General features: G+C 33.1%; 2 protein-coding genes across 3 annotated transcripts; one reads left to right on the forward strand and one right to left on the reverse strand.

Annotated features, from left to right (window-relative positions):
• Positions 1–4,688: 4,688 nt before the first annotated feature.
• On the forward strand, positions 4,689–10,052 carry LOC134726591 (uncharacterized). The gene has a single exon (XM_063591000.1). The coding sequence runs from the start codon at positions 4,689–4,691 to the stop codon at positions 10,050–10,052; it is 5,364 nt and encodes a 1,787-aa protein (XP_063447070.1).
• A 3,947-nt stretch (positions 10,053–13,999) lies between these two features.
• On the reverse strand, positions 14,000–27,006 carry LOC134725530 (ubiquitin-conjugating enzyme E2-17 kDa). 2 transcript variants are annotated; one of them, XM_063589428.1, is made up of 6 exons: positions 26,849–27,006; positions 24,326–24,389; positions 21,624–21,655; positions 20,865–20,942; positions 20,324–20,429; positions 14,000–15,301 (listed from the first exon to the last, which is right to left on the reverse strand). In XM_063589428.1, the coding sequence occupies exons 1-6, from the start codon at positions 26,870–26,872 to the stop codon at positions 15,162–15,164; spliced, it is 444 nt and encodes a 147-aa protein (XP_063445498.1). In that variant the 5' UTR covers positions 26,873–27,006; the 3' UTR covers positions 14,000–15,161. The 2 variants fall into 2 exon arrangements, with proteins under 2 accessions (XP_063445498.1, XP_063445499.1); XM_063589429.1 differs by having other exon boundaries at positions 14,000–16,120.
• Between the last annotated feature and the right edge of the window lie 117 nt (positions 27,007–27,123).

Below are 27,123 nucleotides of genomic sequence, written 5' to 3' on the forward strand. Positions count from 1 at the left end.
TCAGTAAACTTTGAAATCTGATTGAACATTGTACTTTTTTCATAGAGTATCACAAAAGTTCCAAAACAATATAACAGGTGAACCAACTTTCCAGTTATTTAATGTTATAAATGGAGTATTCAGCTTTTTATCAGTATTCCGGGCCAACAATGGAAAAACTGTCCCTGCCGTGTATATTGACTTTCCAATTTTGTTTATCTTTCAAAAACCATAAGTCATTTAATGGGTTGAATTTTTTTTCAATGATCGTACTTTTTAAGTGCAATAAGTCATATACAGATACTTGTAAGCACATTTCCAAAAGAGTTATGTATCTTGGTTTAACTATTGTTTAATTGATTTTGAGAAATTAGCCCCAAAACTGCAAAATTATTATCTATTTTAAACGAGTGGCCATATTGCATTTTTGCAAAAAAAAACTTTAAAGAAGACACCCTATAGATAAAAGGTAAAGTTTGTTTCAATCCATTGATGGGTTTCGCGGATAAAATCACTGATGTACAGCTTTCGTTGACAAATTCTGCTTAAATTCATACCTATTTTGTCAAGTTTACAAAACAAGCATTCTTGGAGTATTGCCTGGCTATATATACAGTCCCCTATAGGTTAAACATTTCATTTTACTGGAACAAAATGCTAACTTGACAGTCAAAATATAACATATTACTGATCATAGTGTGAACTCTATAAGAGATATCAAGTCATTATTCTCAAGCATGAAGAAAAAAGTGAGGAAACTGAATATTTCAAATCAAATATAGGTGAACTTTTTTTTATTTGAGTAAATTTTTTCAAGAACACTAACTCTGCACAAAACCATCAAATTCGACTTGACTTTTTAACTTGCCAATGCCATGACAAAGCTATGTACCAATCTAATCAATATATTCAAGCATGACAAAAAAGTGAAGTAAAACTGAATATTTCAAATCAATATCTTCAAGCACAAAGAAACTAGATGCTTTAAAGAAACTATGTTGCTTAACTTGGTCTATGTTCATATTCGACCCCTCCAACATTGTAAACAACATTATACTGCAATCAGCTATTTTACTATACAGATAAAGCTATACGTATAAACGTTAGCTTTATACGTCAATGACCCCAACTAACCTATAAGCCCCGCCTCCTTATTGTATTTCATCAACAACGTCACGTCACGACCATGACAACGTAAAGTAACAATGGTCAAACTTTCATGAATTGTTAAAAACTTTTATGTCTTCAAATTGGTTATTTATATACCTTGATTATCAAATGTTATTAATTAAGTTCATTTTCCCTTTCTAATTCTTTAATATATCAATGTCTTATCGCCTGGACTACGCTCATAGGGAAATACCCCAAAATGGTACCCCAAGAGGGAAATTCCAAACACTTTTTTTTAACAATTTTTGTTATATTTATTTTTTTCATTTTTTTATTTTTTTCTCGATTTCAGTATAAAGACAATATACGTATAGTGTCTTGAAATATGAAATTTATTTGTATTCGGCACGAAACGGGAAAATGCTCGGTAGAACCTCGCATTTTCCCGTTTCTAAGCCTCATACAAATAAATTTCATATTTCAAGACACTATACGTATATTGTCTAAATAGAATTCATGACAAAAATCAGTTTAGATGATCTTGTATTGCTTAATATTTAGCCTGTTTCAGTTTCTCTTACTATTTCAAATTTTGTTCAAAACACAAATTAAGGGTAATCACTCCTGTAAAGAGTCAGTCTTCTTAACTATATCGTCAAAATTTGAATTGTTAGTAGATCATTTTGTGATTTAAAGTGTATCTTTATCTATGAGAATTTTCTATCATTTATGACAAATCGCAAAAAAAAATAGGTGAAAATCGTCTTTTTAATGGCAACAACTCCAACCAGGTGCTCTGCAGGACGCAGCTTTATACGACCACAGAAGTCGAAACCCCGAACAGTAAGGGCAGGTATGGACACAACATTCAAGCTTGATACAGCTCTGAATTTGGATTGCGATCAAATTTTTGACATAATATGAGTTTCTGACACAAAACAAATGTCTAGATTCTAGAAATCTATTGGGTAATATTGTGCAATAAAAGATTTCTTCTTTTAACTTTCCAAAAATTTAGAATTTGAGTAATTAGGAAATAAAAAAACAAAAAACAACTAACCCCCTTTTTTTTTTGCAATTAGTCCAAAACCTGACATTTCTTTATACATAATATACAAGTAGTGTAAGAGAGTTTTATCCAAAACTACCCAATATTATATGTTAAATGTTTTAGAATTACCTCCCTTACACTGCTTTTAAATTGTCTTAAAGGGAAACTTCACAAAAATATCAAAAATTGATATTATGTTCATTCTATAAAAAAAAATGCTCAAATTCATTGATATTAAAGTTTTATTCCGCTAAATAAGCGATCACCATTGACCAGAAATAACTTATCTACCCCCTCCCCCCTAATTCCGAAACGTTTTGAGCCATAACCCCCAAAAAACAATACTAACCATCCCTTCATGGTATGGAAACTTGCGGTTTAATTTCAGAGAGATTCATGCACTTAAACATAAGTTATTGTTTGAAAACTATAAAAATGATTATTTTGGGCACCCCTTTTTTGGTCCCTTATTTCTATTGGGACCATAACACCCAAAATCAAACCCAACCTTCCTTTAGTGGTATTGAACCTACTTGTAAATAATTACAGATATCCATTCAGTTAAACACAAGTTATTGTCTTAAAACTAGAAAAATGCTTCGTTTTGGCCCCCTATTCCTACATCTTCTGAAAAACTAACCCCTAACTGATTCCCAGCCTTCCCTGTGTTACATGGAAACTTGTGGTACAATGTCAGAGAGATCCATACAGTTAAACACAAATTATTGTCTTGAAACTAGAAAAATGCTTGTTTTGGGCCCCTTTTTGGCCCTTAATTCCTAGACTGTTTGCTCAATAACCCCTTAAAATAATCATAACCTTCTACCTATGGTATTTAACATTGTGGTACAATATCAGAACAATTTAATTGCTAATACACAATTTTTTGTCCTGAAACTAGATAAATGCTGACTTTGGCCCCTAATTCCTAAACCTTTGGGACCATAACCCCCTTTTGTGGTTATAAACGATTGTGTTAAAATCTTATTGATTTCTTTTTACTTTTTCAAAAGTGATTATCCGGATACAATCCGTTTTTCACGACGTGATACCAATATACGACCAATTTGTTTTTTAATTTTTGTGGTCGTATAAAAACGAGTTGTCTGACCATTTCCTCCATTTTGTCTGCATTGCACATTTTTTTTTGCTGATCATGCTGGCAAAAAAAACATTCAGGGGCAATACCCAACAACAGGTTGTCTGATGTGTGCGAAAATTTAGATAAATCTTGACCGTATGGACATTTTAACCCTATCTCAGATTTGCTCTAAATGCTTTAGTTTCAGAGATATAAGCGAAACTGCATTTTACCCCCATCTATTATAACATTCAAGATAATAACCTAAAACTAAAAGATTTCCTTAAGATTACCAATTCAGGAAACAACCAAACATGAGGTTCTCTGAGGCGTCTGAAAATTTCAGCACAGATAGATATTCACCTGATGAACATTTCTACCCACGTCAGATTTGCTCTAAATGCGTTAGTTTAGATATAAGTCAAATACTGCATTTTACTGCCCATGTTCTATTTTTAGCCATGGTGGCCATCTTGGTTGATCAGCTTGGGCATCAGATACATTTTTTTTTAAACTAGATACCCTAAGGATGAATTAGGCCAAGTTTGGTCGTATTTGGCATAGTAGGTTCAGAGGAGAAAATTCTTGTAAAAGTTAACAGTTGATGATGGACAAGACGCCAAGTAATTAGAAAAGCTCTCTTGGCCCTATTGGGTCAATCATGCGAACAAAAAAATGTGGAAAGTGGTTTTGCTGGATTGACAGTTTGACAGAGTGCAAAATTTTTCTTTGACTTTGTCGGTAGGCGACTGTAAGTAGACCTTATCCTGGATTGTGATGAAAATTTGTACATACCTTTAAATGTGTACAATATTCCACTGGCTCCTAGAGGTTACGTACTGCAGAAACAGGCACTTGATCTGATCAAAAGGCAAAATATGCCCTCCTAGTATTTCTAGTAATTCCATTTCAACAGATTCCAACCAGATGCTCCGCAGGGCGCATCTTTATATGACTGTAGAGGTCGAACCCTAAATAGTTGGGGCAAGTATTGACACAACATTTAAGCTTGATACAGCTCTGAATTTGGATTGTAAATAAAAAGTTGACACAACATAGGTTTCTGACACAGAATGAATGTGGTCTAAGAACTTATTTTTTTTTTTAATTGGACATTTACCTATTATTGTCCGATATCCAAAATAAAATACATGGTTAGATTCAGCATATCATAGAACCCCAAGAATTCAATTTTTGATGAAATCAAATAATGTTCAATTTTAGACCCTGAAGACCTCAATGTGGACCATTTGATAACTGGGCCCAAATATTATAAATCTAAATACATGTGTTGAGAAACCATCGAACTTTAGCGTGACGTCCTCCGGACGTCGGTAAGGAAGTTTCATTGTAACGTCATTCTTTTGTTGTTGTTACTTTATACATGAATGTGGCTACTGCAATACAAATATACACATTAGAACTTTTGTTTCCTTCACGATATTATGGTGCCGTGACTGCTGGAAAATGTCAACAAAGTTAAAAGGAACACGTTCGGGACACAGGAGCGCTCTCACAAGGCTTTTGCGGAGATTTGACGATGTGACATCTAAAGAAGAATTTGACAGAGACGAAGTTTCAACCATTTTGGATTTGATCATTGATAAGCAAAGATTTTTGTCAGACTTGAACAATCAAATTATTAGTGAATTATCGGAAGAGGAACTTGAAGTGGAAATTTCTGATTCAGATGAGTATTCTATAACTTTAGAGACAAAAATACGCAAAATGCGTAAATTTCTAGAACCAACCGCCCGTAGCTATTCACTCCCAGTAACAGATAGTTCACTTAACCCCTTAGCTCAGAGTTTTGATGTCAATAGAAACCAAACAGCATCGTTCAATTCGCAACTAATGTACGCTCCTCATATGTCAAACAGCAACAACCAATTTCACAAATTACCAAAGTTAGAACTTTCTAAATTCGACGGCAACATTCTTAATTGGCAAGCATTCTGGGAATCTTACGACACAGCAATTCACAGTAATCCCTCATTAACAGACGCCCAGAAATTCAACTATTTGAAAACACTACTTCAAAACGAGGCTTTGACTACAGTTTCGGGTTTTACGCTCACAAATTTAAACTACAGTAAAGCAATAGATTTGTTACACCAGCGATTTGGACAGACTCAAAAAATCACGCACACGTACATGCAGACTTTGTTAGCTCTACCCGCACCCGATAGTACAGTTCAATCATGCCGCAGATTTTATGACAAGTCAGAAACGCTCATAAGAGGACTAGAATCACTAGGTCAAAGTCAGGAATCATATGGTGCATTACTCATACCTATTATGCTCAACGAATTACCAAGTAGAATTAAGGAGAATATAACCCGTGAACATGGTTTAAAACAGTGGTCGCTTGATGAACTCAGACAACACTTATTTAATGAGATAAGTATATTAGAAGCCGGACAAAGAGTTAATTTAGAATCAGATGAAACATTGCATAGCACAGTATACCTTGCAAAAACTGACACAAAAAATAACTACAATAACAATAACAGAAAGCCACAGAGAAGTGAGGTAGCCGTTCACACGCGGAAACCATGTATTTATTGCGGTGAGTCTCATAGCCCTAATACATGTATGAAAATTGTTGACCAAAAAGCCCGTCTAGAAATCCTTAAAAAAAAGAAAGCTTGTTTTAATTGTCTTGGCAACCACCGAGTTACAGATTGTAAGTCTAAAGGAACTTGTAAACAATGTGGACGAAAACATCATACCAGTATTTGTTTAAATAAGAGTCAGTCTTCGTTTTCTAGCAACAGTATTTCGAATCATAACAATAAAGATAATAAACCCGCTTCATCAGATAAGCAAGATATAGCCGAAACCGCATCAGCAATGCACTGTACTACATATTCACAAGTACTTCTCAAGACCGCGATAGCTACGGTGCACTCAAACGCGCAAGTCAGTATGGACGCAAACATACTATTCGACGAAGGGGCTCAGCGCTCGTTTATCACAGAAAGTCTAGCGGAGCAATTAGAACTAAAACAAAACGGAACAGAAGCCATATCAATTTCTGGATTTGGAGGAGGTAACGGATCAATACGCCATTTGAAAACCGCTGACATATTTGTACTCACGGAAGACGGAAGCCGCATACAGCTGAATATACTCATTGTTCCTGAAATAGCTTCACCGATACGGATACATACTACCGAGACAACTAACTTACCTTACTTGCGCGGATTAAAATTGGCACACCCGCTTTCAGGACATGACGTTTTCTCCGTAAATTTATTGATAGGCGCTGACCATTATTGGGATTTCATGGAAGATAAGATAATACGAGGCAACGGTCCAACTGCAGTCAAGTCAAGAATAGGGTATTTGCTATCCGGCCCGACACAGAAATCAACAGAAGGAACTACTTCAATGATGAACATTTTAATTGGACACAAAGAAGAGGAATATGATTTAGAAAACTTCTGGAAAATCGAGTCATTAGGAATAACACCACAGAATAAGGAGAAATCAAACGCAGAATATTTGGAAAACTTCATATCTACAAATATATCGTACGATGCCAATACTTGTAAATACACAGCAAAACTTCCATGGAAAGACGACCATGAACCACTTCCGTCCAACATCGACATAGCTAGACGAAGAACAGAAAATGTAGTACGAAGACTCAGCAACGATCCGTTTTTACTTAGAAAATATGGTGAGATTATAAACGACCAGGAAAAGAGAGGTTTTATTGAACGCATAGACAACCCAACAACAAGCACAGAACATGCGCATTATATCCCTCACCATTCAGTCAAGAAAGATTCAGCGACGACACCCATCCGTATTGTTTATGACTGTAGCTGTCGTCGATCACAAGACACGCCCAGTCTGAATGATTGTTTGCGCAAAGAACCCCCGATCTTAAATGACATATCAACACTTTTGATGCGATTTAGAGAGAATAGATATGCTGTTGTTACCGATATAGAGAAGGCGTTTCTTCAAATCACGCTAGACGAGAAAGACAGAGATATGACGAGATTTTTCTGGCTAAAGGACTCAACAGACCCTACATCAAAGTTGATTACTTACCGCTTTAAAGCTATCCTATTCGGCGCAACGTGTTCACCTTTTATATTGAATGCGACCTTATTAAAGCATTTACGTGAACAGTCTAGTCATACATCTGAAACACTCATAGATGGATTATACGTAGACAACATAATTGCAGGCTTCGACACCACAACTGAACTATTGAAGTTTTATGAAGAGTCAAGAACACTGATGACCAAAGGTGGATTCAACTTACGTTCATGGGCATCGAATTGTACAGCACTTAACGATTTAGCTACATCTCAAAACGTTAACGATGGAGATAAATGTATTAAAGTTTTAGGATTACGATGGAACACCAAAGATGACCGTGTTAGTTTTGGATTCAAACCATTGTCTATGCTACCAGAAAATCAAATCACGAAACGAGAAATACTAAGAAGATCGTCAAAAATCTACGACCCACTTGGAATTCTAAGCCCAGTTACAGTGCGTAGCAAGATACTATTGCAGGATTTATGGACACAGAAACTAGGGTGGGACGAACAAATACCTGATGAAATTAGACCGCAGTGGCATTCTATCGATCAAGACTTGAAAAAATGCACAGAGATTGAATTTTCGAGACGTTACTTTGAAAATATGGACACTACCGATGAACCTACCTTACATGTATTTACCGATGCAAGCGCAGTAGCGTACGGCGCTTGTGCGTACTTAGTAAAAGGGGAAGAGTCTAACTTTGTCATGGCTAAAAATAGAGTGGCACCTTTGAAAAAGTTAACTATACCACAACTTGAACTTATGGCAGCATTAGTCGGAGGACGGTTAACTTCACATATAATGTCAAGTTTACGGAACGTTAAAAAGTGTGTATTATGGAGCGACAGTCAAATTATTTTACACTGGATATCTTCAAGGAAGCAACTTAAAACCTTTATAGCAAACAGAGTTATTGAAATCAAAGAGCTCACATGTGAACATAGCTGGAAATATTGCCCTACAGAACACAACCCTGCTGATTTATTATCACGTGGTTTATCGTATGAACAATTGAAAAATAACAAACTATGGATGCATGGTCCGGACTGGTTAACAAACGAGAAACAATGGCCGAATGAATTTCAAATCGACAATAAAGTGATGACCACAACTTGTAAGGACTATGAGAATCAAGAAACGCAAGATGACATTATACGGACGAAGAACAACGTATTGAACATAATCAACGTTGATAGATACCATTCATTCAACAAAACCGCGCGTATTTTAGGTTACGTACAGAAATTCATAGATAACTGCCGTAATACAGCTCCTAATACTAGAAGACTGACTACAACATATCTAACACCAAATGATATACATAATGCAACAATGAAGTTAATTGAAGCTGTGCAACACGAAAGATACAGTGATGTTTTTGAAAGCTTATGTTCAAAGTCAACGCATAGTTTGATACGTCAATTACGTTTATATCTGGACAAAGACGGATTAATACGATGTGGTGGACGCATTAATAACGCACCACTTCCAGAGAATGCAAAATTCCCGTATTTAATACCAACAAAGCATAGATTAACAAAACTACTTATAAATGATATTCACATTGAAAATTTACATTCCGGCATAGGAGCTACCGTAACTTATTTGAGGCAAAAATATTGGATACCTTCAGCACGACAAGAAGTTGGATGCGTAATTCGAAAATGTGTAAGTTGTAGAAAAGTAACAGGAGTTGCATACAAAGCACCAGATCCTCCACCTCTACCAAAAGATAGATTATCGTCCGAAGAACCATTTACTATATCAGGCGTCGATTTCAGTGGTGCGCTTAACATCAAAGGAGACGATGGACTACTTCGAAAAGTGTATATATGTTTGTTTACATGTGCCAATACTCGAGCTATTCATCTTGAAATAGTTCCAGATATGACTGAAAAATCGTTCATGCTAGCTTTTCGTAGATTCATAAGCAGGAAATCGATACCAAGAGTTATGATATCGGACAATGCTACAACATTTGTTGCCGCCGCGGAGGAAATACGAAAGTTAACGGACTCTAAATCTTTACATGACAAATTGTGCCAATTTGGAACCACATGGAAATTCATACCAAAACGTGCTCCATGGTACGGCGGATTTTGGGAAAGACTGGTTGGACTAACTAAAAATTGTCTAAAAAAGATTCCTGGACGCGCATGTATAGATTTACCTCTGTTACAGACATTAGTGGTGGAAATTGAAGCTAACCTTAACAATAGACCGCTTACCTATATATCGTCGGACATTGCCGATCCAGAGCCGCTTACCCCGTCGCATCTATTGTATGGAAGACAAATTAAATCTTTCCCGTATCCGTTATATACAGATGAAACATACTGTTATAGTGCCGATTTAACAACCAATCATGAAACTATGAATGATCAAGCGAAAAGGAGATTCCGTCTTATTGAACAATTTTTAGCAAGATGGAACCACGAGTATTTGACCTCCTTACGTGAATTTCACCGAGTGTCTGGAAATAACAATCAAAAAGTAAAACTAGGAGATGTAGTCCAGATATATGATGACAATTCTCCACGTACGACATGGAAACTCGGTGTAATTGAAGAACTTACCTATGGCAATGATAACCTTGTGCGATCTGCGACGGTCCGAACATCTAACTCTAAACTAAACAGACCAATTGTCAAGTTATATCCTTTGGAGATTTGTGAACCCGACTCAATAACTACACCGACACAAAGATATCAGCGAAGAGCCAAGACAGATGCCGTAGAGAAAATCAGAGAGTGTTTAAAGTGACATTTTACAATTATATTCAAGTGAAGTGACAGTGAATTTAAATTATTTAATTTGTATCAGACATTAATTTCAAAAGAAATATTTCATTTCATTTATTCGTAAAAGTTCATTCAGTATATTTGAGACACTTTCTGCGGCCCCGGAGAATGTTGAGAAACCATCGAACTTTAGCGTGACGTCCTCCGGACGTCGGTAAGGAAGTTTCATTGTAACGTCATTCTTTTGTTGTTGTTACTTTATACATGAATGTGGCTACTGCAATACAAATATACACATTAGAACTTTTGTTTCCTTCACGATAACATGTTTATATTCAGCATGATTGAAGAACCCCATATATTCATTTTTTGTTGAAATCAAACAGAGTTTAATTTTTGACCCTTTGGACCTTAATGTAGACCAATTTGAAAAAGGGACAATACTGTGCAATTGAAAATTTCTTGCTATTGCACAATACTGTGAAATTGAATATTTCTTGCTATTGCGGAATACTGTGCAATTGAAAATTTCTTGCTATTGCACAATACTTAATATAATAATTTTGAAAACTTGAAAACCAGGCCAATAATAAAAAATCTAAGTACATGTTTAGATTAAGCATATCAAAGAACCCCAAGAATTCAATTTTTGTTAAAATCAAGCTCAGTTCAATTTTGGACCATTTGGGCCTTTATGTAAACCAATTTGAAAACAGGACCAAACAAGAATGTGTCCAAAGTACATGTATGCCCCATTCACACAATCATTTTCCATGTTCAATGGACCGTGAAGATGGGAAAAAATCTTATTTGGCTTTAAAATAAGAAAGATCATATCATAAGGAACATATATCTAAGCTTCAAGTGGATTGGACTTCAGCTTCATCAAAAACTACCTTGACCAAATACTAAACCTGAAACTCACTCTTTCATTTTCTATGTTCAGTGGACTGTGAAATTGGGGTCAAAAGTCTAGTTTGGCTTTAAAATCAGAAAGATTATATCATAAGGAACATGTGTACTAAGCTCCAAGTTGATTGGACTTCAGCTTCATTAAAAACTACCTTGACCAAAAACTTTAACCTGAAGCGGGACAAACGGACAGACGGACTGATGCACTGACCAGAAAACATAATGCCCCTCTATTATCGTAGGTGGGGCATAAAAAAATCCTTTTGAGTTCATAAACTTTGTGTTTAAATTTCATAGATTTCTATTTACCAATACTAAAGTTATGTGCATAATTGATAAACCAAGAAAAATGCTTATTTGGGCCCTTTTTTGGACCTTAATTCCTAAACTGTTGGGACCAAAACTCCCAAAATCTATCCCAACCTTCCTTTTATGGTCATAATCCTTGTGTTTAAATTTCATAGGTTTCTAATAACTTATACTAAAGTCAAAGTGCGAAAACCAAATGTCTTCGGAAACAACGCCAACGTCATACCAATATACGACCAAATTTTTTTCAATTATTGCGGTCATATAAAAATAACCAAATATATACTTCACAAAGCAACAGTGATCTGTACAAACTAGTCTGTATAAAATATGTACTTTTCTTGTATGTTTTGTTATGTTGGGCCAAAATTAGTTGTTCTATACCTTTAAAAGATAAGATTTATAAGTTTATGGATAATAGACAACAGACACAAACGGGTAGAAATATCTCACAAGGCCCTGTGGGCTAAATACTACAGAATTCTCCTGGTTTGTTCTCTCCTTTCAAGTTGTTTTTATTTTCAAGAGTATTAAAAGTATTGCCAGTGGCAGATCCAGAACTTTCCCTAAGGGAGCCCGCTCCAGTCATGCTACAATGATTCCCTATATCATCAACCAACTTTCCCACCCTGGATCCGCCTTTGATTGCATATTTGGCGGTAGATCTTTGATAGTTAATATTATGTTCAACTTTCAACAGATTACTACTTTAAATAGAGTGTATTGTTGAAGAAAATATACTGATGTTGTTTGGTTTTTAGAGAGATTAAGTCTCATTGACATATAACCCACATCTCATTTTATTTATATCATGTGGTGCCATTCATAACCAATGGATTTTGAAACTGTGGGCAAGACCATACCAATTATCCTCATTGTGATAGACCCAGATATTCAATATTTTCAGCAATCATGCATAGTGAATATGGAGATCCCTTTATATTAACTATGATTTTTCATGTCGTGTCTGTTGTTCTTATGCTTATTTCAACTCTTCGTGAAAAATTATTGTTTATAATGGAATTTCTACTTCCATAATAGAAATTCATATTCTTATAGTAAAAGCTAATAAATGAATTCATAACTTGGTTAAAGTAAAATTATTAATGTTATAACTAATTCCAGGACAACCAAAAACAAACCAACACAGAAAGGAGTAGGTTCAGTAAGACTCTTTTTTGGCCCTAAAATATAGCAATTTTACAAATTTGTTTAAAGTTATTTTTTGGAAAGTATAATGCATCTGCTACATAAATATGGGCGGTTTTTGGCATTACCATACACATATATCTGGTATATCAGTAAATCATGCTAAATTACTGAAATCTTCAAAATTTTTCCATTTTTGTTAAATTTTAGACGGTTTCCGTCATTAATAAAAGTGGCCGCATTCGTGTTCATTCTTTATATTGAAATGTAAGTTGGGTTCAATGATAATACATCACATATCTAAAGGTCGAGGATGAACACGGATGCAGCCACTTTTATTTTTGACAAAAAACATCTGAAAAGTGAGTTTTTGGCATATTTGATAGATTTTTCATATTTAAGCTAGAATCGGAGCGTTTTTAATGAGTGAATCAGCTTAAAACTTTCACAAAAAATAATTAAATCAATTGAAATAGACATTTAAGTGTTTAAAAAGTGTCCAAAATCTTTTGTCAGATGAACTTGAAATTTGAGGCCAAAATCAGCCTTTACCGGACCTACTCCTTTTAAACTCTAAAATAGGGAACAAAGGTTCCCATTAAAACACTTCAAATCTATACTAAAAAAAAATTAAATTTTTTTTTTATTACACCAGGGTTTTCAATATATCACAAACGGATCAAAACATTTACTAAATTTTATCACCGGTATAAGGAAATAATTGGCAAATATAACTCAACATGCGGACATCTTATACATTCAGGTATTTCACATCCAATTTTTTATGGAAATATTCTTTATAAAGCACAAAAATGTCAGTATTCTCCTCAGAAACTAACAAAACCATGACACGGGTTATGTTCTTCTCATATATTTTATGATAGTATGATACTAAACCTCTAGCGGAAGGGATTGTGCCTGATATTCATATGATGAAGACATAATCTTTCAACCAGTTAAATTAAGGTCTGGAGCTGGCATGTCAGTTAACTGCTAGTAGTCTGTTGTTATTTATGTATTATTGTCATTTAATTTATTTTCTTTTGTTACATCTTTTGACATCGGACTCGGACTTCTCTTGAACTGTATTTTAATGTGCGTATTGTTATGCTTTTACTTTTCTACATTGGCTAGAGGTATAGGGGGAGGGTTGAGATCTCATAAACATGTTTAACCCCCGCCGCAATTTTGCGCCTGTTCCAAGTCAGGAGCCTTTGTTAGTCTTGTATTATTTTAAATTTTAGTTTCTTGTGTATATTTCGGAGTTTAGTATTACGTCCATTATCACTGTACTATTATGCATATTTTTAGGGGCCAGCTGAAGAACACCTACGGGTGCAGGAATTCTTGCTACATTGAAGACCCATTGGTTGCCTTCAGCTGTTGTCTGCTCTATGGTCGGGTGGTTGTCGCTTTGACATATTCACCATTTCCTTTCTCAATTTTATACTTGCTATTGGCCTTGTACTTTTCTTATTTGAGCATTCCTGATGAGTCTTTTGTAGACAAAACACATGTCAGGCATACAAAATAATAACCTTGGTATCTGAAGATTTTTTTCCATTATATATATTCAATTTGTAAAAAAACAAGACAAAATATGAATTAAGATATTTATTCAAACATGACTGGTGACAATGTTTGCAACCACTGAAATGTACATAGTTTTACATAAACCTGGAGAACTTTAGGGTGAAATATTGCATCAAGTATAAAGCAGATTTAAATTATACAAAAACTATCCATACATTTTTTAAAGAAAAATACTAATTTGAAAATCCTAAATGTAGATATATTTTTCTGTTTGCTTTATTTCTGCAAGGTTTGTATGATTTACATAAATTGTCAACACATTTTACAAATATAGAGATATAACAAGTTTAATAACAACACAAATTTGATCATCCTAAAATATGTTCCTAAATTCTGTGGTATTGTAAAAGCTAGACCTGTACAATATTTTTTCATAGTTAAAAGAAAAAAGAAGATTTTTTTAACCCTTTGCATACAGTACACATTAATATTTTTATTTAAATGTTATCAACTTTTACGGGGGATAAAATTTTGAATAAGCAGCACAGTAAAATAATTTGTTCTTAAGATTTTCAATGTTTTTTTTCTAGTGAACTGACAAAAATAATTGTAATCAATACCATAAGCATGTTTGATTTCTTTTTATTGCTTGACGTCAAAAAGGCAATAGCTTAAGAATGAGAGGGAATTGATGAAGAATTAAAGAACACTTTAAAGATGGTGGAAAAACTCAAATTTTATTATTTACTTGAACATATAATTGATTTACATTTATAAAGCATGTCTGATTTAAATAAACTTATAATGAACTTGAACATTTGCAATGGTAACAATGATGTACATTCTGCATGCCATTAACCACAGCTCCTCACAAATATCTAAATCATGTGCATATATTCAAAGACTTAACACAAGTTTTATAAGCTTTTTTTAATCATTAACTCTCTTTACCAACAGAAAATAAAAAAGGTCTGGCAGAGAATAATTTGTGTACCAAAATCTGAAAAAAGAATAAGTTTGAATGTTCACAATATCTAATGGGTAAAATTTACAATATTGTATTGTTTGTAAGAACTTCTTACAAATGGACTAAAAAACAAAACATGTCAATAAAAATGGAAAAAAGTCTTCCTGCACTATTTTAGTATCTAGCACTTGTACAAGATTTTCAATAAATTCGCTTTTGTCATTTATCGTACCACAAAACAATGTTTATCATTTAGCATTTTTACGTAGCATATTTCTGTGTCCATTCTTTAGCTATTTCATTATACTTGGGTCTGTCTGTCTTATACGTTCTGGCAATATCTGGTACTAAAGGATCGTCTGGGTTTGGGTCATTTAAGAGCGAGCATATGGACAGAAGCACTGAAAAAATAGTCAAAATATTCCTTAACTTCCACTATACAATTATAATGATAGCATGAAAATAAAGATTACAAAATGTCAACATATATAAATTGTGTAGAGTGTGAAACAACTACTGTACATGTACACAAATGACTGACTGGACATGCAAAAAACAAAGGTAACATAGACTTGTATGACATTTCACTTCTAAAAATACTATTTCATTACCAGAAGTATTTTCTGTGTAAAAACCATATCACACTTTGTGAGGTATTATAATTAGACAAACCACGTGCACAGACTTGCATAAATTATCACATCATTTTATGTTCTTAACCAAAATTTCCAACGGTTCAATAATATTTTTAGAAGCAAAGTTTTTACTACAATAATTGGGAGCAAATGAACTGAAGTACATATTTAATGATGACGAAAAGCTATAATTAGCATTTTAGAAATGATAAATATATAATAAATATGTACATACAATTCAATTCATAGGGAGCATCTTTAAATATGTACTTGTACAAAACAATCAATGACTGGACAAAAATGTGTTAGTGCATATAAAGTTATCAGTCATTGTCCATTTTCATTTACTTCCCAAATAAATTCTTCATATATTTTCAAATCTATTTTATATCATAATGTTGTATAAAAAAAAAATGTCAGTTAATTATCCATGGAAAGTTTTGAATCACATAGCGAATTTCCTGGTCCACTCTTTTGCAGTATCATTGTATTTTTTACGATCAGTCTTAAACAATCTGGCTATGTCTGGAACTAATGGGTCGTCTGGGTTTGGATCACAAAGTAAGGAACAAATAGAGAGAAGAACTGAAAATATATGAAGAATTTAAGTTATCCAGAAAAGATTTCCAGTTGTAACATCAAATGGTTACGGTTTGTTTATACAACTGCTTTCTGAAGACATATAGGTGCTATACATTTTAATATACTGTGGATCTATTTATTATCATGATTACCAATTTTCGTGGATTGTGGAAATCATGCGTTTTCATAGATACGTGATTTTGTGGTTTTGCCAAAGTCTTATTACAACTTCATAAAAATTTGTATTTCATTGAACATTTAAATTCATGGTTCATCTTTACCAATGAAACTTGGGATTCAACGAATAATAATGAATCCACAGTAGTCAGAACAGTTCCTTCCATTCATAATATCGAAATAAAACATTTCATGCAGAAAAGTCATAAATGATCTCATTTAATTGAAGGGAAGGAAATGTTTTAAATATGAAAACAATACTGCAGCATATCCTCATTAAACCTCCATATATGAGAGAAGGTTTATATCTAAAGGATGAATACAACCTTGTTTTTGGAACATATAGATTTTCAATTCTGAAGATCACAACAACCATGCAAACTTAATTCTAAAATGATGCAAAAATGATCGCTATTAGAACAAAAAAAAAGAAAAGTTTTGCAGGGGCATTCTGAAAAATATTTCATTGAAAGCTATGGTTTCTGATTCCTAGGAATATAGACAGCAAGACTGGACAAGGTGATGAAATTGGAAATGATTTTATGTAACTACAGCTGCATACATTTGCATGAAAAATCCTGAAAGCAAAGAAACCAGATTGGACAACATAAAACATTGAAAGAAAACATTTATGGGGCTTGGATAAAAACAAAAGTTAGTCTGAAACAAAATGCAACTAACAATAAAGGGCTGTGCTTTAGCACATAATACGCCCGTTGCTCTTTTACCTTGTCTTTTATTGGAAAATTCCCCCTTTTTTAAGCATAAAAATTCATAACAAGAAAATGTGAAATCTGAAATTTATAAAAATTGAAAGGGAGTTTACATCAATAGATATAAACAATTCACCAAAGTTTCATGGACATTGGTGAAAGCCTTTTAGAGTTATTGTCCGAAGTGTTAAAAATCCCCCTTTTTTTATGAATAAAGCCCCATAAATCCAAAACTTAATTCTGAAATTTATAAAAATTAAAAAGGAGCTTACATCAATAGATATAAACAATTCACCAAAGTTTCATGGACATTGGTGAAAGCCTTTTTGAGTTATTGTCCGAAGGGTTAAAAATGCCCCTTTTTTTATGAATAAAGCCCCATAAATCCAAGACTTTAAATCTGAAACAAAAAAAAAAACGAAAGGGAGCTTATGTCAATAGATATAAACAATTAACTTAAGTTTCATGGAAATTGGTGAAAGCGTTTTTGAGTTATTGTCCGAAGTGTGGACGACAGACAGACGGACGGACAGACAACGGTATACCACAATACGTCCCGTCCCAGGCTTATAAAAAATACACCTTATCACTATTTGTCCACTATTACTGTACATCACAAATGTTTTGGTAAAATTTTAATGTCATATTAGCAAGTATCTGACACCACAATGGAAAAGTGGGTGTTGTATGACACAAAAAAAGTTCAATCGTGACTGATTTCCAAATAGCGATAAGGTTTATTGAAATGACTACGGTATGCATGATGGTCGATGTAAAAAAAGTTGAATCATGCCTCATCAAGGAAAATTTTGGGTATTTTAATTTTTCCTCATCTAAAAAAATTGTACAATTCAGCACAAAAATTTCTCATTGTTTCAGTAAATAGACATTCAAATTTGTCCAAACTTTCAACATGTTCAATACACCATCAAATGTATGCAGTTTGTAGAATCATTGAGCGTATTTCCTTGTCCATCCTTTAGCTGTATCAGCATACTTGGATTTATCAGTTTTATAAATTCTAGCTATATCTGGAACAAGTGGGTCGTCTGGGTTGGGATCTGTTAGTAATGAACAGATGGACAGAAGGACTGAAACACACAAGAAAAAGTAATAACTCGGTTCTGATGCTTACTTCATTTTTATATCACTTCCTACATTAAAACTTATATCAGTGTTCTCCCCAGGGCCTTAAAGCACTATGCTATCAAGGATGATTTTAATAATAGAATGTATAAAGACCACGGTACTATATTTTTTTGGAAAACAGTGCTATTTGAATATTCCAAGGAGAACACTGCTTATATGAATCAACATTACTATCTTTACTATACAATCTGTATAAACAGTATATATCATAAGTTTAAAATAGTCTTGCAACTTCAAGTGTGAAAAAGCTTCAAAAAAAGGGTGTGTGGGGGGGGGGGGGGGGGGGGAATTGAACCCAAGAATATCTAGATATCAAAGTCTTGTAAAGTTTAAATATTAGGGATTCATCTAAATTAAAAGGCAGACTGGATGATGAAATATGAATAGGAAAATCTCAGAGTGTCCTGAACTCCTGAATAAATCTTACATTAACAGTTACAGATAATCTAATTTTTGACCAAATTAATAATTCAAGATATATTTCATTAAAAGTCACATTGAGAGTCACAATACTGAACTCTCTATACACATAGTGACGAACACAAACCTATAAATTTCACTTCTTTTCATTTGCATCTAAAGTGGATATTTCAAAGAGGTACTGAAGCAAATTGCATAATTTTGCAGTTATATTTCATTATATATATTATTTGTTATTGTAAGCAAAACAATGTATTGTAGTCTAATCTTTTAAACTTTAAGCAAGCCTATATTAGCACATATCAAAATTAAGCCAGCTTGTATCTGAACATAAAATACATTAAATTGTTGTGTCTTCCTGGCTACAATAGGTTTTCTCACACCTTTTTCTTAGATCTTGTTAACTTAAGTTCACACCTCACAGACACTTTCATGTATAACATAATCATGAAATGAATCTATAAATAACATACCCGTAGCAAGGGGGTGGGGTTCGGACGAATCCCTCCTTGAAAACAAATAAGCACTGTTGAAGTCAATGTTCTGTTTGAATTGTCATTGTGGAAGTCGAGTTTGTGAGTCCAACAAACCCCCCCTTAGAAATTCCTGGCTACAGGCCTGAATAATGATATGAATGAGCGCTTGCTAGACTTGCTTTTCTGTTGGGTACCCAGGTAACAGACAGGAGTATAATCCCATTCATTTTACTAAAAATGTACCACTTTGTTAAAATTCCAGGAGTATCAGACAACAAGATGACACATCCATACCTGTCTCATATAATTGAACATGATTTTTATGATCCTACAAAATAATAACATTAACACAACCTACCATGAATCCATTCATTCAGAAATCAATTTTTACGTTCTGTAATTCAAGCAAATGTAATGGGCAAAACAAATGAAATGCACAAGTAAAAGTTGTGAAGATTACATGTTATAGTTATACAATAACATACTTAAGCTGTTCTGAGGTGCATAGAAATGAGTTTGTATGTTTTGAATTACAATTGATAGTTTTAAAATGTGCAATACTATTAATTGTTTACACCCAGTTATCTATAACATCACAAGTGTGGTTTGTCTGTGTCTGCAGTAGAGTTATTAAAATTCACAAAAGGACATACAATGCAGTAAAAGAGCCAGATAAATAACAGTTATCCAATTCAACATCTACCTAAATAAAAAATCATTAATTCATAGAAAATGTATCAACTTTTAAAATTGTTTTTTTTTTAATTTTAAGAGTATCAGAGTGCATATATTAACATTGACTTTTGTTGAATTACAAGAAAACAATGTTTTGATCTCACTTCTGGCAAGTTCTGTATTGTATGCCCTTAACAGTGATTCAAATAAGAAATACATGTAATACATTTTATTTACTATTTTATCTATTTACTTCACTGTTAAAATAATCACATTTTATGGGGATGAGTACATAATGGAACATGAAACAGGAAATAACATATAATCTTCATAGTTAAACTGAACAAACATTTAAATGCAACAGGTATGGTGTGTTCTACTGAACTAAAAAGAGATGTTCAATTGAGTGGATGATCTGCCGTAAGGGCTTTACTATTAAAATGAATGTGGATATGTAGGAAGAGACTTCAAAATCACCAACAACCAACATGCTTTGAGACATTTAGCAAATGGACATGTCAAAAAATTAAATCTTCATCTAACCTGTCCCTATTCATTTTAATGGAATAGTCCTTATCATGAGAAAGATACATTACCTTTAGATATGGTTAAAGCGGGAGACCATTGTGAACGTAATATATCAAGACATATGCTACCATTACTGTTTATATTTGGGTGATATATCTTAGTTGTGAATGAAACCTGAAATGGACAATATATACAAAACATCACAGTTTATGTTGTAGGCTTTATTAATTAATTATTGATCAATGTAAATACAATGGTGCAAGGAATCCATTCATTTATAAGTAATTTACTGAATTTATCAACGTCAGAAAACACATTAAACAGATGACAGAAATTTATCTTCCATGTGTGTTGTTTGTAAAGTATAATGCAAATTTGGAAAGTTAAATATCAATCCTTTAACAGGATTTTTGCAAAAATTCTCTTTTCGCCATACGAAATTATTTCTCAAATTTTATTATTTCGATTTGCAAAATGAAAAAAAATGTAAGAAAAGCTATTATGATAACTATGACAGTTTAAGACCTCAGGTAATTAAAAGTCATACAGTTGTCAAAGTTTTAGATTTTATTTTTCGATTGGTGAAAAAACTAAGTGGCCTGTTCTTACCTTTGGAGGCTTGAATGGGTAGTCTGTAGGGAAGTGTATTGTAAGGAAAAATACTCCTCCTTGATATGGACTGTCAGGCTAAAAAATACAAAGTTAAAACATGTATAATCGATAGGTTTAAGCTTTTTTTTATAAACCTGAATTGAACAATGTATTTGCCCGTTTTTAAAAGCACTCAGTCTCTTGTTGATTTATGTCATAGAATCAAATTCATAACAGTGTAGACAAGACCCTTTGTGTATTTGTCAGTTTCTTAAAAAGCATGTTTGTTGCTATATATCATAGAATCAAATTCATAATAGTGTAGACAAGACCATTTGATTGCCCATAGGGCAAAATAAAAGAGCAGAATAAAGGTTGTTTACTGTTTCCTGTCTGCCAAAAATAATGTCGGTAGATCATGATTTTTTTATTATGTATTTTTTCATCAATCTTATATCGTGAAAATTTTAAAGCTGATGTCTGGTTGTTTTTGAGTTTGAACTTGTCATTGATGATTGCTGGTTTCCTTATGGTTGCATTAGTGGAACTGCAGGGACACTTGTTCATACCCAGCTATGTATAGATAGGTTATCTAGATCCAGATGATTTTTGAATGTGTAAAAGAAAAGAGCTATTTCATCACACTTTTTTGGGAAGGGGGAGAGAGAGAGAGATACAATTCACACTACCATATATTTTGGGAAACCTGGTTTTATTTTCTTTAAACTAAAGTACATGCTAGTGTATGTATGTAATTAATATCAAAAAGATACTTACTGGACCCATTATTGTGGCTTGCCAATGAAATACTGAAAATAAGTTAATCAAAATCATTATGAAACATAGAATAAAAGCCTAATGACAATAATTATTAATAACCTTTGCAAATATTAATGACTTAGATACATTTTTTTCTGTTTGGATTTTCTTTTTTCAAAGATCAATATATACATGTACGTGTATGTACAGAAGTCAAAACGACATCTCACAAAGGAATTGTACCATTTGTGTTTTTTCTGATCAACATATTCTTCAAAAGAATTCAGCCAGAGTCCCAGAACTATTGGAAAAAAAACACTGACGTTTTGATGAAGAGCATCAATAAATGCTCTAAGATGTTCCTATGCCATATAATTTAATTTCAAATCATATTCCCACTTTTCTAATTTTCTTTGATGAATGGCTGAATGTTTGTTTTTAGACGTCTTATTCATAAAGGACATAAACATGTATATCTTACTTCCCTTGGGTGAGTTTTTATGTATTTCATTTCATCAAATCGACACACAAATGTACCTCTGATAGAAGTTTTAAAAAGTTAGATAAATACATTATATATTTAGACCACAAATTGTATCAACATCAAATGATCTACCGTAAAGTCTATCAACATGAAAACCTTAAACTACAACCAGATGCTCCGCAGGGCGTAGCTTTATACGACCGCAGAGGTTGAACCCTGAACGGTTGGGGCAAGTATGGACACAACATTCAAGCTGGATTCCGCTCTAAATTTGGATTGTGATTAAATAGTTGACACAGCATAGGTTTCTGACACAGAATGAATGTATTCAAATGAACTTAAAATTTTTGTTTTCTCTTAGAGCAATTCACTATGCTTTTGAATATTAATCCTCTCAAAAAAATGTTTGAAGAAATTTTCTTTTTATTTATGAAATTTCAAATGAGAAAAATTGAACCCAATTTTTTAATCACATCCCCCTTTCCCTTATTCCAAAACTAATTTCAATTAAAATATTCTAATGGAGTTTGCAACAATTACTACTCATTTAAATAAATCATAAAATATTAAGATGTAAAAAAACTGCTTGTTATCACTGAATGGTAAAGATTATTTAAATTTATCAGTTGGTAGTAAAAAGTGAATATACATTGTATATTGTATATAACAAAGATTTAAGTTGATTCTGGACAAAGAAAGATAACTCCAATTAAAAAAAATCCTGCAGATATTTCTTGCTTACTATACTGGACAAAGAAAGATAACTCTTAATTAAAAAAAAATTTGCTATTTCACAATATTGTGAAATTAGATATTTCTTGCCATTGCACAATACTGTGCAATTGAAAAGACTTGCTATTGCACAATACTAAATACAATAATTTTAGATCCTGATTTGGACCAACTTGAAAACTGGGCCCATAATCAAAAATCTAAGTACATGTTTAGATTCAGCATATCAAAGAGGCCCAAGAATTTAATTTTTGTTAAAATCAAACTTAGTTTAATTTTGGACCCTTTGCACTTTAATTTAGACCAATTTTAAAACTGGACCAAAAATTAAGAATCTACATACACAGTTAGATTTGGCATATCAAAGAACCCCAATTGTTCAATTTTTGATGAAATCAAACAATGTTTAATTTTGGACCTCGATTTGGGCCAACTTGAAAACTGGGCCAATAATCAAAAATCTAAGTACATTTTTAGATTCAGCATATCAAAGAACCCAAAGGTTTCAATTTTTGTTAAAATCAAACTAAGTTTAATTTTGGACCCTTTGGACCTTAATTTAGACCAATTTGAAAACAGGACCGAAAATTAATAATCTACATACACAGTTAGATTCGGCATATTAAAGAACCCCAATTATTCAATTTTGATGAAATCAAACAAAGTTTAATTTTGGACCCTTTGGGCCCCTTTTTCCTTAACTGTAGGGACCAAAACTCCCAAAATCAATACCAACCTTCCTTTTACAGTCATAAACCTTGTGTTTAAATTTCATAGATTTCTATTTACTTATACTAACGCTATGGTGCGAAAACCAAGAAAAATGCTTATTTGGGTCCCTTTTTGGCCCCTAATTCCTAAACTGTTGGGACCGAAACTCCCAAAATCAATACCAACCTTCCTTTTGTGGTCATAAACATTGTGTTTAAATTTCATTGATTTCTATTTACTTTAACTAAAGTTATTGTGCGAAAACCAAGAATAATGCTTATTTGGGCCCTTTTTTGGCCCCTAATTCCTAAACTGTTGAAACCAAAACTCCCAAAATCAATCCCAACCTTTCTTTTGTGGTCATAAACCTTGTGTCAAAATTTCATAGATTTCTATTAACTTAAACTAAAGTTATAGTGCGAAAACCAAGAAAATGCTTATTTGGGCCCTTTTTGGCCCCTAATTCCTAAAATGTTGGGACCAAAACTCCCAAAATCAATACCAGCCTTCCTTTTATGGTCATAAACCTTGTGTTAAAATTTCATAGATTTCTATTCACTTTTACTAAAGTTAGAGTGCGAAAACTAAAAGTATTCGGACGACGACGACGACGACGACAACATGATAGCAATATACGATGAAAATTTTTTCAAAATTTGCGGTCGTATAAAAACATATAAATATTGTGCCTTCCAGTCATTTTATGCAGATCATGTATATGACTTAACTTGTACATTACTGTGATATAATTATGTTGGTCTTTGGATGTCTCTTGACATGTAGCTATACTTACAATCATCCCCTACTGGACCTGCTGAGCATTGTGCTGGGGGGTCTCTGCCTAAATCTTGTAATTCCTGGAAAAAAAACATCATAATGAGGAGCCAAAAATATCAAGAATTAAACTATATTTTTAACCTGGTTTGGGGGTTTAAAATATGATATGACTTGAAGTAAGTAATTGATGAAAAAAATCTTGTGGTGGTGCACTTCTTCCTTTGCTACAGCTATTAAAAAGAACCCAACTTTAATGATTTTCCCATATTCTTTATCCATTTTTTTGGCTGATGTCATGACAAAAATCACATTACACAATTAACCTTTTTTATACTTTCACTTAAGATGCAGTGGGCCATTCTGAATAAATCTTACCTTGTAGCTATAGGTTAGTGGTCTATTTAAAAGTTTTATGAAATTTTGTTACTTTTTGGTGTACCTTAATTTGGGGGGGGGGGCAATACATATGGACCCCTCTTATAGGGAACCTGACAATATGTCGTAATTTTACAATACATGTGATTTGGCATAATTATTCAGTTTATTGTTTATATTTAACAATGTTAACTACATTGTGTATTCAGTCTATCAAAGGGCTTATCCACAGGGTTAGGAGTAATTATCTAGTAAATGGGATGTTGATCAGCTAACAGCTAAGACTGACATAAAAAAGACCATAACTTTAATATAAACTAATTGTATGGCAACATTGAAACTCAAATGGTGAGTACACTACAAAACAATGCCTATGCTGCAGGCTCTTGGTGCAGACTTGGCAATTTTACACAAATCAGCAGGTACATCACAGAACTCAAGATAAGAATTCACAATTTGGGGTTTTTACCCACCATTTTTTTATGTAGTTGAGACTTGAGTGATAAAGCTTTTAATTGCATTATCAATTACAATTCACCCCTCAAGCAAATATTAAATTGGGGTTTTCACCACCAAGCTCTTTAATGTATTGGGTTTTTTCATCAACACAATATTGAATATTTAGGCATGTTATAATCACATTATATCAACCCCAGATATCTTAAATATGTTTCGTTCTTTGAATATGTAATAGCTGCTTTATTTGGTTTATTCACTGACAAGCAATTGTACTTTTAATTTGTGTCCCGTTTTAAACTTTCTGCCAGGTTGAAAGACAGAGACCACCTTCAACTTAAATTTACAAATAATTCTGCAACATCAAATAAATAAATGACAATGTTATACTGCACTTGCCAATAAGACAACTATCTTAAGCATACAGAACAACTAGACCGAAACGAAGAAAGTGTCAAGCTGCATCGACGTAAAAAAAATGGATATGTGTATTCGCTTATTAACCCAAAATGAAAAAAAAAATATATAAACTAAAATCATACTTTGAATATTTTTCAGTGTTTAATCTAATTAACATAAATCTGGGTTGAGTTGTCCCTTATTAGAAATGTTGGTTTCCGATGCTTTCCAACTACATATCATGTCATATCGATTTAGCCTTTCATTTTTTTCAACTGATTTCGTTCTTAAGGAAACTCTGTGTTTATCGCTTTAGCAATGTTCTCGTTAAGGTACGCAAACATGCCGTGCGTCGTATGGACGCTTCCTAAAAACACTAGCTGAGTCTTGTTATCATCAAAACTTTTCCTTAGCTTTCAAAAAGAAGCTGAAAGCATGCTTCTAGTCCTATATTTTTACCAGACATTTACATTTAGTTTTAATTCATTATACATTGTACAAATGTGTATATAATGCTAAATCCCAAGCAATTCGAAAAAAATATGACACCATGACAAACGCTTATTGGACTAAAGCCAAGAAGATCGAAATGTTTTTATTAAACATGTGTACCTTTTGAGCAACGGAAAATTCCAACATTACCCTTTTCAGCTACTTGATGCAACGCTCTATTTTTAGAAAGAAAGGACATTTCCAATCATCAATATTATAAAAATAGATTTAAGCGACGACTGTAATCAGATAAGGGTAAATAACCCAAAAGATAGTGATTAAAAACATTAAGAACTCATGGTTTTTGCATATATTTGGGTTTCCTTTTGCATGAATATACACGTCTCCTGGAAATTATATCAAAATTTTAGTAAATACATTTGTACTTCTTCCTAAAGGCTAGGAATACCAATTTCCAGAAAAATGTGATAGTTAAATATATGGAATCCTAACTACAGAAATTTGGTCCAATAATCCTTACTTTAAAACCTTTCCTGGACCTTCCAAATTACCGGTTATGTCCCCCTGGTTTATCTGGTGCTCACTATTAATAACTGTAACATTTTGACTGCGCAGACCTTTTCGTACATACCTTAACACAAATACATTAAGATGTATACTTATTAAATCCTTTTAATAAAAACAAAACATGTTACACTTGATTAACAATAAGAAGGAAAAACTTGCCTTGCTCGTGAACTTGAATAAATGGCGGAAACCAGACAATATTCGAAGAAAATACTTCTGTTATTTGTTCAAATTTTGTTTCAGTTCCTAAAGAACTACATTTAGTTTATTTATTATTGTGTATACGTACCTTATTTATTCGTTTTAAAGCCATTTTGTGTGTTAATATGTGTATGATTAATGTTTGAGTGAGGAGCAAGTGATCTTCCTTTCCTTACAAATCCGGAACTAACGAAAAGACATGCGCAGTTCACTTCGTTAGTAACAATTCTATGGAACACATGAAATAACATAATTTCAAAAAACTCCCCGAAGAGGCACCAGGAAAGGCATGTCAGATGTTAACCTAAACGACGATCACAGTGAGACAAATTATACTTTTAAACACATTTTTTTAGTTTCAAT

The sequence above is a fragment of the Mytilus trossulus genome, chromosome 7, assembly GCF_036588685.1.
Source record: "Mytilus trossulus isolate FHL-02 chromosome 7, PNRI_Mtr1.1.1.hap1, whole genome shotgun sequence".
Lineage (NCBI taxonomy): Eukaryota > Metazoa > Mollusca > Bivalvia > Mytilida > Mytilidae > Mytilus > Mytilus trossulus.

Excerpts from the sequence above, each read along its gene's own strand:
- LOC134725530 (XM_063589428.1), bottom strand. The coding sequence starts at position 26,872 with ATGGCTTTAAAACGAATAAATAAG. Across the intron at positions 24,390-26,848 it reads CTTTAAAACGAATAAATAAG|GAATTACAAGATTTAGGCAG; the intron begins GTACGTATACAC and ends TTTTTTTTCCAG. Across the intron at positions 21,656-24,325 it reads AGGTCCAGTAGGGGATGATT|TATTTCATTGGCAAGCCACA; the intron begins GTAAGTATAGCT and ends ACTTATTTTCAG.
- LOC134726591 (XM_063591000.1), top strand. The coding sequence starts at position 4,689 with ATGTCAACAAAGTTAAAAGGAACACGTTCGGGACACAGGAGCGCTCTC.